Genomic DNA, 17,309 nt, shown 5'->3' with positions numbered 1-17,309 from the left:
GTGACTCCGTGGCCTTGACTGCAAAACATGATAAATCCACAGTGCCTACTATTTGCTGACAAATCAAGTGAAGGATGTATTTGATCTAGTTTGTGTTGAAATGTAAGCTGTACTGGACTGTTGTGACAATTAATAGCAGAGAGATCTACAATAAACAAAATATTCCTCTGGAACAGAATTTTACTGCCAAGAGCAGTGAGGCTGATTAAACACACACACACACACACACACACACACACACACACACACACACACACACACACACACACACACACACACACACACACACACACACACACACACACACACACACACACACACACACACACACACACACACACACACACACACACACACACACACACACACACACACACACACACACACACTTCAGTGTGATTAGACGATGGATTACACAAATTAAGGTTTTATAAATTAGAACTAATCACATCAAACCGCCAAACATGACATTAAGAGTCCATTAGAGGTTTTCAACAGGAGAAAAAAAACAAAGGGTTTATTTATAATAAGGGATTTAGTTGCGTTGGAGCGGCCTGCAAACCTGAAGGCTGCTCAAAAAATAAGTCTATAAAAAGCAAAACTGAAGAATTATCGTTTAAAATGGGATTTTATGTATTCATTTGGTATTGTGTTGTCATCTATACATTTTTTAATTGTGTCTGAAACTGACATTCTATTGAGGAACAATTTGTTGAATTTTAGATTTCTTCACTTTTACTCATAGGAAACGTTCTACACTACATTTAAAACGTTTTCAGAGTGTACATGAATTGGATTGAGCTCTATTGAAAAGTGTTATATTAATGGAAATTGACGACATGTTTTTAAACGATCCAGATGAATCCAATATATGCTAAAGAGAACAAGGTTTTAAGTCCCTTTCTTTTCATATGTGGTCCCCAATCAAAAATCTAAAAACTTGAATAACCTGCAATAATAAATCTTGTAATGAAAAGTGACGTCATACAACAAAGATCTTACCCAGTGCACTTAAAGTTGGTCTAACAATCCTTGCCGTTGCGCTGTGTTTCAGTAGGCTGGGCGTAGAAGTTGAGGCCGTCTTGTTTGTGGATGCAGCTGGCGTGCATGCTGAGGTCAAAGCTGTTACAAGCAGAAAGTCCACATTAGAAATCAGCCTGGAGCCGTGCTGACCCATATTAAAGCAGAAATTCTCCGGGAAAAATCGCCGTGAATCATGGACGCGTCTCAAGTTTTCGAACACGTCTTGGGGACGAACAAAGTCCAACAGAGTGATTAAAAACACAAGGGCGTTGATTAAATCAAACATTCTCCGGGCGTGATTACCAGACGATACAAATGCCGTCAATGGTCATCTCTAGCTTTGTCCAGAGGATTGAGACGGTTAATCAAACTGAAGACTTGACACAAGGCAGAAGTAAAATCAACGAAGGCTTATTCATTGGGGGGGGGACGACCTCATTTCTTCACCATTTCATCCACGCCATACTCGACGGTGGTAAACTACGTCTGTAGCCACAGCTGCCCTGGGGCAGACTGACGGAGGCGAGGCTGCCAATCTGGGCCATCCGACCACCACCAACCTCTCACCACAACAGTTTGGGGTTCAGTGTCTTGCCCAAAGACACTTCGGCATGTCGGCGACCGCTCTACCAACCAGAGCCATGCCGCCCACAATGTGATCTTACCTGGCTTTGTGCTTTTTGCAGGGGTCGAGAAGAGCTTTGCTTTTAATAATATGGATTTCAATGGGGTTGGTTTCGGTGCAGCACCGCGAGAAACTGCTGGAGATGAAAGACAAAAAGAGGTGAAATTTTAATTTTTATCACATTAAAAAAAAATCCAACGCACTTTTCAGCTCTACATTGTTAAATACAGTGGCGTAAACATTTCGAAAAACCCTGGAATGAAGCTGCTACAGTAGAAATGGATCTGTTCCTCCATCATTTTAAAATGTAGTTAGATTAGTTAAAAAAAAAGAAAAGTCAGTCTATCTTTGTCAGACTTCAGGTGTTCAGGAGTGAAAATAGCTGCTGTCTTGTATTATTCCTGCTATGACCACCATACTTCTGACAACTTGTTTATGGAATTCCCATTAATAAATGGTCATTAATTGGCTGTACTGATGCATTTCCAACTAAACTTTAAAGTTGCTGAATTATACCTCAAACTGTTCATTTCCTAATAATTGTTCAAAAGGTAGATGTTCCTTTCCAGCAACAGTTTAATGGCTGGTGCCATTATGGGCATAACTTTTAAATCAAATGACTCACATCCCAATTCTACTGCTGCCAGACATTATGGCCATCAGTGGTTTGTCAAATGCATAAAAACAACATCAACACACCATTTCTGGCAAATTAGGTACAACCTTGCAATGAAAAATATATCCATATATATATATATATATATATATAAAATGAAGAACAAATTGCCACTCATTTGTTGCCACAACAAAACAAAACAAAACCTTCCAACATTTCGCTTCAAACATTGTTTTGTCCGTCACACTGAAATCATTAGTGTTCAAAAACCAGAAACCGGTCCCCATGGAAACCCCTGCTGCAGCTCAACAGCCAGTCACACTTACTTCTCCAAAGGTTGTTATTTTTCCCATTAACTGCAGCGAACAAAGGGATGATACAGAAGCGATAGGATCCAATGAGCAAGCACGTCAACAGGGTGAGATCACAGCTCGACGCCGCGCTGCCTTCAGCGAGTAAAGAGGAGTTGTTGAAAAAATGAGCTGGATATTCGGTCCAAGTGCAGCTCCGAAGCCCAGTGTACCCAGCCATTGGTTTTTATTAGAGCAAAATTAGGAAGCTGCTCTTTTTCAGCCACCTCAGATGACATCAGTCGTAATAGTGTTTGTCTGCGTTCTCTCCTCCAGGCAACACCGTGTCTGTGTGTGAACTGGAGTGGAATAGAATACCGTTACCATGACAACCACACATGGAGGGGGGGGGGGGGGGGGGTCCCCAGTTTGGAAAATAGACCCCATTAGCCAATCACAGGGCAGCGTGCTGTTGAGTCAAGGCTGTAAGACAGATGACTGTAAAACAGTGAGCGCTTCTTCCCTTCACACAACATGCCATCAGTAAGTTCTCAATGGAACCTTTTTAAAGCCCAGCACGAACATAGACTCCCCATTATTTTAAAGAAATTACCTCCGATATATTCAATAACATATTTCTAAAGAGCAAACCATCATCTGGGCAAATGTGGAGGCATTAAATCCAAGAAGAATTTTGCCCAAGGGGAGATTTACAACCAAGCCTTTGCCTGAAGTGGGTCAATCACCCGACAGCAGCCCCTCCCCTTCTGCTCCAGATGTGTCCTTATAAACCACAACACAGTCTGAGCTGTGGGATTACAAACATGTGGCACAGAGGTGGTTCTCAGATTTCTTCATGCAGCCACCTGGAGGGACTGAACATCCAACTTGTACACATCATGCAGTATCTAATGAGGCCCACCTTGAGTGCTCGTGCTGTTGCCCTGCTCCCTGGCTTCAGTGAGACCGGTGGGCGGCCCCGGGGTCTTGCGCGGCGGTCTCCACGAAGGAGTGAGGGCAGGGCCGATAAGAGAGGGGCGAAATGGAGTCGGAGGACGTCGAGCTCCATTCAGCTGGGGCCTGCTGCTTGCTGACGAGCGTGTTCCCAGGGACAACTGCACTTTTGGACTGCCTGGGATGCAAAAAAACAAAAAAACAAACAAAAACAAAAAACGACTGCATTTAACAAGGGAGGAAAAGTACAATTGTTTCCAGCTGAAATATTGGATGTTTGATGACTTCAAACTGCTACTGAACTGGACAGTTACTACTGAAGCATTTCAAATGTTTTACATAAAAACAACAGCTGTTAAATCTAAATTGTATCCATGTGAAGTTTTGCTGGACGGTGATATTGAGACTGGATTCTACTGTGCTCAGGGTACGGCTTTCAAAACAATGTATTCTCACTTTACTACAACTGCTGAGGTCAAACCCTCCCTTTCCTCCGTGTGCATTTTCCATGGCCTCAGTCGGGCACAAAGGTCCCCTTATCAAAATACTCGTACCATGTACCACTGCAAGTCTCATACCAGGTACCACTGCAAGTCTCATGCCAGGTACCACTGTAAGTCAGAGGAAAATGCCCATTCAAGCTAAAGACCTGGATGCAAGGGCTCCAACACACTGTTCCTGTGGAAGGTGATTGACTTCATTATGAGAAAAAAACAAAAACATAGCTTGTCTAATGGAAGGGTTCTATGTCTCCATCTGGTGGTTTAACTACATAACAACAACCTATACATTTGGCGTACTTCTGGGATCATGTAGTTTATAAATATTTTTATCAGTCATATTTTTATAGTAATTACCCAAAAGTGCCTGTGATATAAAAAAAAAAATTCTCTGGTAAAAGTTCGATGACTTCCAGAGGAGTCGCCCGCATCTTTTCTGCTGAGCTGCTTTCAGTCATGTGCAGCGTTGCCTATTACACACAGTTGTCTCCGTTTACACAACAGAGGAAATAGTTGGGAAGTCATTAGGTCCACAAGCAGGTCACATGGCTGATAGCTCATAACACACAGGATGAGGGTGTTCACTACAACCTAAACTCAATGTTTACCAACAGTTTTAGAGGTCAACCTTTCCAACAGGTAGATAATAACATTTCAACCCGTTGGTACACCTGTGGAGTGGTTTCATAGTCCAGCCCAGACTAAAAACCAGACTAGCCAGATTGCATTCAGTCTGTACTTGTTCCACGTTACTCTTGAACATCAAACTTGCACACACAGCTAGCTAGATAAAAGATAAACAGCGAATTAAACCAAGGGCAGGGTTTTTATAATATTGAGCATTTGGCCTGGTTAGAAATATTTGGCTGAATTCAACCCAACATGAAATCTAGTCCCATGAAAAGATGAGCATTACCTGTACTGCTCTTTGGCTTCAATGGAAGTGTGGCACCAGCTTTAGGAATCCGACATTCAATCTTTCCCAGCGCTCCCAGTGGCAGCCTGGCAGGGGTGAGTTTAGGACTTGTAACCGGAGCTTGTGGAGGCAGTGTTCCTCTTGTTGGGCGACAGGCTATTTTCCCTCGAGATCTACTCTTGACATCATCCCCTGAAGGTCCTGATGTCGATTTGCCAATTTCCTCCTGAAAGAAAGAAAGAACAAAAAAAGGAATTTGTCTTTTTTACTCCATAATTATTGTAGAACAGGAATACAACAAAGATAAATGCAATGTTGAGTTTGACATGTATAGACAAACTAAAGAAACAAACGAAGAAAATAATAGCATTAACGGTAAAGAAGAAGCAATAAATCACGTTCAATAATGCAAATTTAAGGTCTAAGCACATACTCACCACCAGGCCGATTCTATCGACTTCCCTTGGCAAGTTTTCAGCTGATGCCTCCTCGTCCTCGGCCGGTGTGGCCAGCACTCTCTGGGAAGAGCACTTCACACTGCCAGCTTTTGTCTGATTCTGATGAGTTTTGCGTCTGGGAAATATCAAACTCGTTGAGATCTTCAGAGCCCTTTTCTTCTCCTTGGGTGGCTGAGATGCTGACGAACCCTCAGACGAGCAGCGTGGCCGCATCGCGGCGACAGAAGGCCTGTTCGGACCTAAAGCTGAGCCTGACCTGACCTCGTTTTTGCTCGACGGAACCTTTTTTGGAGCTGCTTCGATTTGGCCGCGTCCGTCGGGGGATTTTTCCAAGGTTGAGAAGCAGGCGGTGTCACTGCCAGCCTGCTGTGAGGCAGTCTGCTGGTTGTCGCAGGTGGCGTCACTGCGCTGACCTGCTGTGGCGTGCTCGTCTGCAGCTGGCTGGTGGTCAGCCTGCGCTCCTCTGCCCTCGACCTGCTCGCTCAAAGCACTCGGCTCCTTCAATGGTGCCCCCGCTTTGGCAGCTTCTGTATTTACACCAAAGTCAATGGTTTGAGGTTCTGTAGAGGCGACTGCAGTAGCACCTTTCCCACCTTTGGCAGGAGTCATTTCATTTTCAGCCCCACTTTGTGGTTCAATATGCTTATTGTTCACTTCAGCTTGCGAGGCGTTGCGTTGTAAAGCCGAGCCAGGTGCTCTCACTTGATACATTACTCTCGTCGAAATTTTTGATTTTATCTTACTATAGTCCGACTTGGGAAACTTCTTCATTTCCACTGTTTTAGCTTTGTTGGCCATCTGTCCTGCAACGGCACACTCTCTTGGAGCGACAGAGTTTTGCTTCCTTCTAACTTGGACTCTCACACTGCCAGCACTGCCACAGAGGGGAGACTCCAAAAAGGAACGCAAATGTGGTCTTCTGTCGACTATGGCTTGTATTGGAGTAGAAGTATAGATACTTTTGTTGTCTTTTTTGACAGCCGAGTGGATGGTAACGGACTTGCTTTGGTTTTGTGCAACAGCGCTCAAAGTCCGGGGCAGCAGCTCTGCTTCGGCTCCAGCTAGTTGTTCCTCTGGTCTACAACTTGCTGATTTCTCACATGTGAATGTCATCAAAAGGCCTCCTTCACTCTCAGTTGGCAGAGCGACAGTGGAGCTGGATAAGGCGACATCATTTCCTTCAGTAGGACAATCCCACGCTGGCGTGAAAGTCATATTAAGACGGGGGTTTCCTTTGTCCTCCACAATTCCTTCAGAAGAGTTTTCACTGACGTCTGGCAGAGTAAGTGAAAGCAGGTTAGATTCAGCGGACAACCCTCCATTGCACTCAGTTGCGTAGATGGATTCATCGAGGGACGACACCACCATGGTTGCCTGCTCGCCCGGACAGAGGCCGTCGTTCCTCACGATCATTTCCCCCGAGCTCAGCGAGCACCAGTCGTTCTCTGTGGAACTTCTACAGAACGTGTCAAGTGAACTCATCTGGCTGTCCTTCATGGCAGAGAACGGAGATGCAACGCCATCGAAACTGTCACCTTCTGGGTAGTGACAAAAGGTGAGGTAATTCTGTGATCCACCGTCTTCGTCGCTCATTGGATTCAAGTTTTCGTCCCAGAAGGCGATGCTGTCGTTAACCGCCGTGGCGTTAAAGGTCCGATTCATGTTCATGGTCACGCCACACAGCACGTCACGCCCAGTTAAGGTGGTGTTGTGCAGCTTGTCCGCCGGAGAGCACTCGGGGAGGCAGCTTTCCAGCATGTCAGGGGAGATACTGGTTTCTACACAAACAAATAGTTGTTTTGTGTGAGTGCCTTTCAACATTCACACAATGAATGGTTCACACTTCATACAGCACTTATACACCACAATCTCGGTTTACTGGAAGTTACCGTCATTAACCGCCGTGGCAGTAAAACTTTGCTTCGCGTTTCTGGTTACACCACTGTTATAAGGTGGTTGCTGTTGAAAATCGCACTTTTCCTTTCAGCCAAGCATGAAATGATTAAATCAACAACACTTAACTGCTGCATTCTGGTAAACCAAAAGCTTATTAAAGCTTCAATCCAATGGATGGATCTCCAGTTACGCATCATGTTTATAATCCAAAATAAGCCACCAGACAACATGCGGTATCAGAGGTAAACAGCTGTCCTGACTGCTTTGCTGTGCGTTCTTGTTTATTCAAGCATGCTGGGCTGCAAAGCTTGCCAGACACAACTTCAACAAAGGCACCAGTGTAGTACGTCCCCGCAGAGAGAGAGAGAGAGAGATAGATATCACTTTACCGACATCTCATTCGAAAAATGGTCCAGTAAGCAGACTGGAGACACGGTCACATTGGAGAATCTTTGACACCACAACTCATGCAGAATTAAGTCGTCAGTGGTTTTATAGCTTTGCCTGTGTGTTGACAGTGCCTCAAACTGTGTGAAAGAGAAAATTAAGTTTTGTTGAAATGTATACATCACATATCAGCCGTGATTGAAGACTATTAAATTGAAAACGTCCTGATTGTGACTACAAAACGAACCAGTCCAGGTCTGGATATGATGTTTTAACAAGCAGAGAACAAACATCCTCTTCTGTACATTTCTAACCCAAATAAATAAATCATCACGCCTTGTCAAACCGCTCTGAACATTGAACCTTCCTGAGAGCCACTCCTCCAAAGCCACTGCAGTATATTTCTTAATAAATGACCATTTAAGCGTGAGTAAGCATGCTGTTACACAAGCTAGAAGAACACCTCAGACAAACCCCGTGTACAGTCATTGTTTATGGAAAAATAAGAGACACAAGATTTCAGGCTCGAGAACCAATGGGTAGAAACAAACATCAGGTGAAACCTGCTCCACAGCACTTCAAAAAAAAAAGTGTACGATAGTTTGAACTAAATCCAGTACCTCCACTTGCGTCCTCTTCATGCACAGTAAGAACCAAAACTATATCCACAGGTCACTCCGTGTTTGCAGGTTCGCTCTGCTCGGTTTCGTCTTTCACAGACAATGTCATTACCATTTACCTCCAAAGTGTTAAATCCAGACAAATGCAGACCCCCCCATCCCACCACTGCTCCGTCCTCGTGGTCAGAATCAACCGTGCATCAGTAACATTCCGGCCTGAATGAGGGTGGCCCCTGTGCAGTTGTTGGCCTCAGTTCTCTTCCCTCCCCTCGACTCCCTGCCCGCGTGAACGTGACTCCGTCCTGCAGGCCCACTGCAGCAGTGGGTCAGAAGGCTCTCGGCCCAGCGCCTGTGTCAGACGACATCAGTAACTCTGCTGCAACACTGCACTGCCTGTGCGAGCAGTAGAAATCCCTCCCCAAGTTTACCAAAGCAGCAACATGTTACCTTATCCGTGCTGAGCCCGAGAAAGGGGGTGTGGCCACGGCCTGCTGGACTGAGGAGGCATTCATGGTTGCTTAGCAGCCAAAGTCCCTCTTTTATGAGGGAATGGATCAGGCGGCATTCAAGTACGAGATACATGACAAGGGGCAGAATGACGGGAGGCCTTGATGCAGGAAGGAGTCGCACTTGCCGAGAAAATGAGCTCACACTCTCACAACGCAGTGAAACACTTCAGGTGCACTCACTTCCTGACATCAGAGCCGATGACATGCCCTCATGTTGTACACAAACAGGTCGATACCTGATCCTGACATGAGTGATGGGACACCGGAGCTTAAGACCCCGAACACGCATGCTATTTCTGCTTAATCTATACGAGGCCTTTGACCCTGGGAACGACAGCCTCAGCTTGACCACAGACGAGATGCAATTCACACTACAGAGAAGGCCGATCATACCAGAGTTCCAAAAGTCGGCTTTAAACCCTACAAATCCGCCAGTAAATGGCTCTTGTTGCGTAAAAGCAGCACCTTGCCGTTGGTCTCTCATGAGTCTCCGTACATGTGCCAATTCAGCAGATTGAAAGTAGCTTCAAGACAGTAGATAAGAACAATGATTTACCTTACTCTCACGTGTAAATACAACACAAGATGAATAGCTGGTTGTTGTTCACATGCCACTCAACACTATAATGAATTCATATCTTAAATGTTCTCACCAAGTATAATTAATAAGCAACAAATACAATGTGGTCAACAATAAATGTATCCCTCGTCATAAGAACTCAGTGCAAGCGACTGGCTTCCTACTGAATTCCTTCAAACGTCAGAGTGAGAGTAAGACCACGAAGCCTCTCTATTAATGAAAAGCCTGGGGCACCACGCAGAAAGCCTCGCATGGCTTTTCCCCGAGCTTTGCATGGGTGACTGGACGTATCAGTGTCACACGCCGAGTGGTTGCGACTAGCCAGGCCAGCCATCAGAAGCCCGGGCACAGTGCCGCCCCCTTACAATAGGGCAGCGGGTCAATCGGGCAGATTCCAGCGTGCACAGTGCAGGAACAAGGCTGTCCTCTGTGAAGCACACTGGAACCCAAAACACCAGAGTGAGGCTGTGCCGGAAAAATGTCAGAACATCAGTCAGACTGCTGCACGCACGAGAATGGGACAAAGCAGCAAGCCTGTGCCTGTCAAGGGGGAAACACAGGACATGTCAGCAGCCGTAAACATCTGTCCTCATTAACTCTCTGATGGACACCGAGGCCCAAACACTTGCATGTGGCTCACTGCATTGAAAGAGGCGGTCCTCTTTTGTTATGTAAACGCGAAGAAAGGGAGCGGACGTCTGAGCGTTAATGTTTCTCGTCTGTCCACAAAATGTCTACTGAAATGCTATCTTTGTGAGGCTACCATTAATTCTGACTTGGAGCAGTAAAGTCAGCCCATTGTAGACTATGAAAATTAGAAACCTTAACCTGCAAGTAAAAAAAAAAAAAAGCAAAAAAAAAGAAGCTTGACATTCAAACAAGTTTTTAATCCTTAAAGCTATTAAAGCTGCTTTTTCTAAAACAAGTTGACCAGAACATGACATACTCTGCATCAGTTTTTTTTTGTAGTATTGACTGTCCAAAAGAAATTCTCTCAGGGAAAATAAAGCATGAAGATTAACCTATATTATTATTATTTTTTGTCTGTGGTTAAAGAGAAATGCTTTTTATAATTGAAAATCCATACACAAGAGGCACCTTTGGCTAAACAGTATAATTTAAATATCCTGGAGGTGGGATGAGTGTCCCAATTTTTGCAAACCACTATTCTTCTCGTTTAAGAATCAAGTGTACATTTTAAACAGAATAGATCACTTTCACCCGACAGTGCTGGCAGCAGGCTGACAAACTGGAATCAATACGTCAAAAATTAACTCCAATAATTAGTAGCAGACGAGTGACAAGTGAAGATCAATTACTTCCAGACTCTAAATCTGCTGCAAGCTGAATGTGTGGTGTGAGTTAATCGTTGTACAAGTGTCCGTTGGACAAAAATAAAACCCTCTTCAGACTCGTCTCCTCTGCACACTTCATCTAAAACCAGAACGGGAGTAAACATAGTAGCAGGCCACAAATAGCAAGCAAAACATGCTTTCAGGTCCATGTGCGGTTTATGGGCAGCTCGTAGACGTTAAAGAAAGCAAAGAGAGGAGCTGTTTATATGAACTATAACGTTAAAAAAAAAAAAAAAAAAAAAGCATTAAGCTAACGGCACTTCAGGACAATTTGTTAGCGGTTAGCTGTCAACCGTCATTTTATGTTAACAAGAGGTGGAAGTTTTTTTTTCTGGTAAATAGATTTTTTTTTTTTTTTGAAAATTCGCTGCCTTACCATTCACGTTTTGGAAAGTGAGTGACTCAACAAAAGTACGTAAGTTTAAGGTAGAATTTACACACACACACCGGAACACGCTTTAAATACCTGTCGCGGGGGCGAGCGTGGGCGTCGGGAGCGCGGACGGACAGGTGTCAGGTACAATCAGAACAAGCTTCTCGTTTCTCCCCTTTTTCATCATGGCGTCTCATCAAAACCAGCTTGACACTGGTTCTGTGTGCTGAAGACACTCCGTGAGCACTCCGCACCGACTCCACACGCCGCCAACGTCCCTCTGCCGTGATTTACCGTTTGAACTTTGACCCCCGGGACGCGCTGGGCTGCTGAGGTGGCCGGGAGCTCCGAATCTGACTCAATAAACAGCAAATGACATTCAACACTCTTATCTCAAACACTTACTTCAATAACATGTAATTCTAGCCCCCCCCCCCCCTTTTTTTTTTGCATTCCTGCTGCAGAGATAACAAAAAACAAAAACAAACACTTCACTCTTTGATTTTATTTATTTGAATCTGCATGTACAATAATTAAATAATTACATGACCAAAAGCCAAATGAGGATGCAAGTCTGTACAATATAAAAAGTGCATTGTGTTAAGACAAGAGAACTCATGGGCACACTAAACATTGTAAGACATGTCCAAGGTGGAAGGAAGCAGGAAAAGGTGATAAGTTTCTAATAAAAAAAAAAAAATTGCTTCCTAATAACTATATCTCGGAGTTCTATTGATCTGATGTACAATATTTATTTGTATTATCACATCTGATATTATACAAGCTCCATCTCAGAAGATACTGCTGTACATAGCTATAAACCATCTGCGTCAGTTTCATGACAAATGCGTTTTCACTTGTATAACAGGGGACAACACACTGCACTGTGCGAGTCCTTCCTGATGGGTCGACAACACAACATGCGAGCTACACTTGCAGGTCCCATATGTCTGATGACACCAAAGGTGAACTGGGATGACAACAAATGAAAGTTTGCTATCTTTGTGATCCAGTCTGAATGAACAGATTATACAGATTGATGCAGGACAGAACCGCAAACTGATACATGAGGCCACTAAATGTATGGGACAGGATGAATGTACCATAACAACAGGAAACAAGATTAATTTTCAATATCAGTTTTAGGCCACATGGCTGCTGTCCATTAGTGTGGGTGTGTGTGTGTGTGTGTGTGTGTGTGTGTGTGTGTGTGTGTGTGTGTGTGTGTGTGTGTGTGTGTGTGTGTGTGTGTGTGTGTGTATGAAGTGGGATTCTCAGTCCAGAAGGCAAATAACTGTGCACACACTCAAAGTAGGGGGTGACGAAGGAGGCAGGAGGAGGAGGAGGAGGAGGAGAAAGCATGTCACTTCAAGGGATGTTGAAGCATGGGGAGTAGAGCAAAGAAAAAAAAACTGCATCTCCTTTTGTGTCCATTGGCAAGCAGAGTCGAACAGGCACTTCTCCCCCTCTTTCGCTTTCCCTTCGTTTTCCACTTTCATCCCCACTCTTGTCTCACTAACGAACACATGAGGGCCAGCTCAGACCTCCGCAAGCTGCAGAGACGATGACGTACAGGACCACCTGACAGAAAACACACACACACACACACACAGTTCACCTCCTGTTAGACTGAGATCATTCACATCATGACGTCGACACACGGGGCGTCTAACAACAGACTTAAACAGCCAAAGAACCTGGTGATATCATGGTACTGGGACAGGTTGGGATCAAGCCAATCAAGCCAAAATGCAATTATATTATTAATCAACATACTAAGGTCAAATGTGTGTGACTATCCTGAGTAAAACATTACAAACAGCTAATTCAAAAATAACTTTAATCGGCTCGCAGCAGATTTACAAGAGCAGCGGTAGAAGCGACTGCTCCTTTTACGAGAATGCTTCAGACCTATTGAACAAAGGGTCACGCACAGTTTGACAGTGCCCAGGACCTGGTGCTTACTTAATGACGGAGCGAGTGATTATGTCTCCAAAACAAACACGTGCCGGCAGCGTCGGTGATCAGTTTAAAGTCCCTGAAGACCGACTGTGAGCGACACGTCAATGCCAAGTGTAAAAATCACATCTGTATGCAACGGGTTATTTATTGGCAGGTATAATCGGGGGGGGGTCAATGAGCCTGGGAACAAATCAATACCAGTGAATAACCAGCGAGACGTAACGGAGCACAGCTCCGGCAGCTGGACCGTCTGCACTCACCAGGCACACCAGCACGATGAGAACCGTCAGCTTCAGGTTCTTCATACACATGGCTCGCGCAAGGTTACGACTAGTTGTCTTAAATGTGACCGACTGCAAAAGAGAAGAGACGATACCATCAATCGCACGTACTGTTTGTGGAGAGCATACTGCTGCCTACATATATTCGCGAAACTCACAGAATCAACCAGATTTTCTGTCTTGTCAATCAGCAACTCCAGCTTCTCTCCTCTTTGAGCCACCAAGTCTGTGAACACAGCATGAAGAGCCTAAACCAACTTGGCAGACAAACATTGTCGTGGTTAAGTAATTTGTTGGTGCACTAGTATCATGGGTGTGATTATATTTGGCTACAGTGGTTTTGTGTATTTTATACATTTAACTATTGTCGCACACATTCTCATATTCACAGACATACTTTATCTGCAGCACACCGTGATTTAATGTAAGTTATCCTTCACTTCAAATACTGTTATCAGAGGAACGTCTTTGACTGTTAAATGTAAAAGGCATTCATTTCCATATAATGAGAAATCAGACTTTCTACTATACACTTGCTTCGGAGCAAGAAGGTTGTGGGATTTAATCCGATCCTTTCCGTTTTTATCTTCAACTGAATTATTTGTTTGTACAAAGTCGGGAGTGACGACCCACACAGTTTGTGTGCCAATCATATAGATTATTTCTGGGCACTCTGGTTTACTCCCAGAGTCCCATAATATGTGTTTGTATGCAGTTGCGTGATGGACTGGTGACCTTCTCTCTTGGTTGGCTGAGACTGATTCTCGCGCCCTGCAAAGCTGGACTGAACAGAAGATGAATACATTGGTTGCATAATGAGGAAACTAAAAATGAGCCCACCTATGTTGCGGACCATGATGCCCTTCAGGTCATCCACTTGCATCTGAGTTTCAGTAACACGGTCTGACCCTCGTGGGTCTGAGTGGTGCTTCTAGCCAAAAAAAGAAATAATTAAAGAACAGTGAAATAAATCTCCCATTGGATGTACATCCCATTTAAAAAAAAAAAAACAAGCTATTAATATGTCAATAATTAAAAGAGCTTTCAAAATGTGCTCGCCCATTTGTTGCACTCACCATCTGAGCCGCCAGCGTGGAGGAGAACTCGCTGTTCATGGCGTACGGTAGGGCCGTTTGTGCTCGTGAGCCGTACGTCGTCTGGAAACGCTTCTTGACCTCACTGAGGAAGCTGAATGCACGTGACCTCTCAAAGTCCTTCAGCAGAGAAGGAATCAAACACACAAGAATTATACAACACCAGTTGCAACATTGTAAAAAATGTATCTCCAATTTGGTGAATTATTCTGAATGACAGATAAATAATAGTAACAACTGACAAATGATATACTCACATCATCAGTGATGCACAAGTATATGATCCTGTCATGGCAGATGTAATGAAAGAGATAGCTACAAAAGAAGAAAAAAACAAAAGGTTAGAGAAGTGTAAAGGCTGCAGAGCAGACACGAGTTACTTAAAATACTTCACACGTAAGAATACAACTGATAACTGTTGCAGATATAGTTTATAGTTATTTAGGCCACAAATTACAATCTTTTTTAAAGAGAATATATATTTTGTGTTTGATATTCAATAGTTACTTTCTATTGTAGTAAGGAAAACACAGGTCAATCGATTCTTTTTGTGAACCAGAGGATGAAGGACAGCCGGAAACATGTCTTTTCCTGGTTCCTCTCTGCTTTTTATTACAAAGTAACACAAATATCAAAGAAAAGTGACCCAGAAAACATTGTGTCATTATCCCATCACATGATAAAGGAATGTAATGAAATGCATAGAAGAGGCTGATGCTGCAGAAGTATCTACGCCCATATGACAAGTTAAGGTGACCCAGAGAGCCTGGCACTATCATCCATTCTTTTGATAGATAAACATTAGCCGTTGAATAAAGTAGAAAATCAGGACATGGAAGAACCATTGTGGTTCAGTTGGGAGAGCTTGTTGTCTTTCAGTCTCGAGGTTTGAGCGTTTGTCTGACCCTGCCTATATGTCGAAACGTACTTGAGCAATAACCCCATAGTGCTTCCCATGGAGGCTGCATGGCAGCCACCACAATTGGCGTATGTGTGTAAAGTGAAAGGGTGAATGTGAACTAACAATTTAAAGTGTACTGATATGGATGAAATAGTGAAAATAACTATGTAAATGTAATGCTTTTACTGACTATAACGGTTTTTGAATGGTCAGGAATCTCCTCAACAGAAAATGTTGCATGGCACTGTTTACTTTTTGATCTGTAATGGAATGCTGCAGTTATTTTTTCTGTTGTCAGTTTTCTTTAGATTGATCCTCTTTACTTTTTGGAATGTTTTCTTGGTTTGCGCAATTTAACACAAACGTATCATGATGTCAATATATGCCATAGTCCATCTATAGTCTATATTGCCTATAGCAGGCTGCTGGAGTCAATCCCAGCTGACTTTGGACTATGGGAGGAAATCTATACGTACACATGGGGAGAACATATAAACTACACACAGTAACACCCTGCTGGTATTTGACCTTCCTGCTGTGAGGCCAGCACACAAACCACTTTGCCACAAGTCAGATTAATCTGCTATAATTAACATTTCAAAGCATTATGCGTTCTTGCTCTATTTGTCAACATAGTTGACCAATAAAATGAATCATTATTGACCTATACCTGTATGCCCAGCCGGGTCACAGTTTGTGCGAAGTAAACAAACCCCAACATGGTTCAATCGGGCACTGATTTTCGGGTGAAACAAATCTCAAAGCTTAAGTCCATGCACAGCAGACAACTCGCATAAAACAACCTCGGATGAAAAGTAATGAGGCGCAAACAGATAAACTGTCTCATCCAGGCAGATGTAACATGTCGTACCTGCCGTGGCTGTAGGTCAGTTTGTTGTTTTCAGAAGGAATCTTGGCGAGAATCTGCTCAGTGACTTCCAGGAAGTTCCCGCCGCACCAGGCATGCTTAGCCAGGATCGTGGTTCCACGGGCCACCACAGCGAACAGGATCGCCATGGCAACAGCTGTGCTTTCGGGCTCCGGTACTCTGGCAGCACAGAAAGAACCAGGCGATGAGTGACTGGAGGAGCAAGAGGAGGTTGCTTCACACACACCGAGTCTGGTGAAACATTTGAGGCTAAACTCATAACGACAACAACAAAAAAAATAAAAGGAGGTGAATGAAACGCATGGGAATGTGTGTAAATGTCAAACACAAGTCCTCAACTTGGCAGCTGCTAAACTAATGACCAAAATACCTAAGTCAGTTGTCACGAAAATTAAGGAAAGAAAAATCCAGGTAAACAACAAGCTAGCTGATATTGTTATTGACCAGAATTCACAGCTTCGTTAGAATTTGCTGTTTAATAGCGACAGCTTCAAACTACGGAGCTAAAACGTCCAGCGATTGCATGAAATGGCGAATTTAATACCTCAAAGTGTCAGCGGTGTCCCAAATGGTTCATTTGCCGCAAATTCCAACATCTAAAGAGGTTTCAGCTGCTAGCAAGCTAGCTAATCCTTTTCGAGTGACTTCTGCTTTGCAAATCCTTCACCGGAAGCGGAGTAAATTCTTTTTCTGGGTAATGTAGTTTTTATGGCTGCCTCTCCTCTTTCTACGGTACAGGAGTATTGACCAAGGAACTACATTTATTTTTTCTAACATGTGACGTAGATAGATCGTCACATGTTTTCACGCGTACCACTCGTGACGGCGGCGGCAGGCTACCATGATGTTTTATAACCCTTGTCAATGTCTCACAGGCATCGTCGTCTTGTTGACGCATGAATGAAAATAATGCAGTGTTGGCGTCATATGCACATGGCTTATTTTCACAAATCCTATGATCACCATTTCATAAAAATGATGAGCTTCGCTTCGCCCTACTTCTTTTCTGACACGATAATTGTTTGTGTGCAGTGCACACGTGGTACGGGTGACATTTATCATGTACCATGAGTAGTTTAA

The 17,309-nt window shown here is 43.8% G+C and overlaps 2 protein-coding genes across 3 annotated transcripts; both read right to left on the bottom strand.

Moving 5' to 3' along the window:
- Positions 1-3,511: 3,511 nt before the first annotated feature.
- On the bottom strand, positions 3,512-8,405 carry LOC308134135 (uncharacterized protein; the record flags this gene model as incomplete). Its single annotated transcript, XM_080501765.1, has 3 exons — positions 8,286-8,405; positions 5,639-7,160; positions 3,512-3,686 (listed from the first exon to the last, which is right to left on the bottom strand). The coding sequence occupies exons 2-3, from the start codon at positions 7,138-7,140 to the stop codon at positions 3,512-3,514; spliced, it is 1,677 nt and encodes a 558-aa protein (XP_080357891.1). The 5' UTR covers positions 7,141-7,160; positions 8,286-8,405.
- Positions 8,406-11,621: 3,216 nt separating this feature from the next.
- Positions 11,622-16,885, bottom strand: sybl1 (synaptobrevin-like 1). 2 transcript variants are annotated; one of them, XM_080502115.1, is made up of 8 exons: positions 16,774-16,885; positions 16,212-16,388; positions 14,697-14,754; positions 14,422-14,559; positions 14,186-14,276; positions 13,504-13,571; positions 13,325-13,417; positions 11,622-12,683 (listed from the first exon to the last, which is right to left on the bottom strand). In XM_080502115.1, the coding sequence occupies exons 2-8, from the start codon at positions 16,355-16,357 to the stop codon at positions 12,618-12,620; spliced, it is 660 nt and encodes a 219-aa protein (XP_080358241.1). In that variant the 5' UTR covers positions 16,358-16,388; positions 16,774-16,885; the 3' UTR covers positions 11,622-12,617. The 2 variants fall into 2 exon arrangements, with proteins under 2 accessions (XP_080358241.1, XP_080358242.1); XM_080502116.1 differs by having other exon boundaries at positions 14,186-14,273.
- Positions 16,886-17,309: the final 424 nt, after the last annotated feature.

The sequence above is a fragment of the Blennius ocellaris genome, assembly GCF_963422515.1.
Source record: "Blennius ocellaris genome assembly, chromosome: 9".
Lineage (NCBI taxonomy): Eukaryota > Metazoa > Chordata > Actinopteri > Blenniiformes > Blenniidae > Blennius > Blennius ocellaris.
The sequence above is the reverse complement of the archived record's forward strand: the minus strand, read 5'-3'. Positions and strand labels throughout refer to the sequence as shown.

Bases quoted from the DNA above. Each gene is read 5' to 3' on its own strand.
- sybl1 (XM_080502115.1), bottom strand. From the start codon at position 16,357: ATGGCGATCCTGTTCGCTGTGGTGGCCCGTGGAACCACGATCCTGGCT. The intron at 14,755-16,211 runs GTACGACATGTT...CTTCTTTTGTAG, and splicing joins CTGACCTACAGCCACGGCAG to CTATCTCTTTCATTACATCT. The intron at 12,684-13,324 runs GTGAGTGCAGAC...GTTTTCTGTCAG, and splicing joins TCATCGTGCTGGTGTGCCTG to GTGGTCCTGTACGTCATCGT.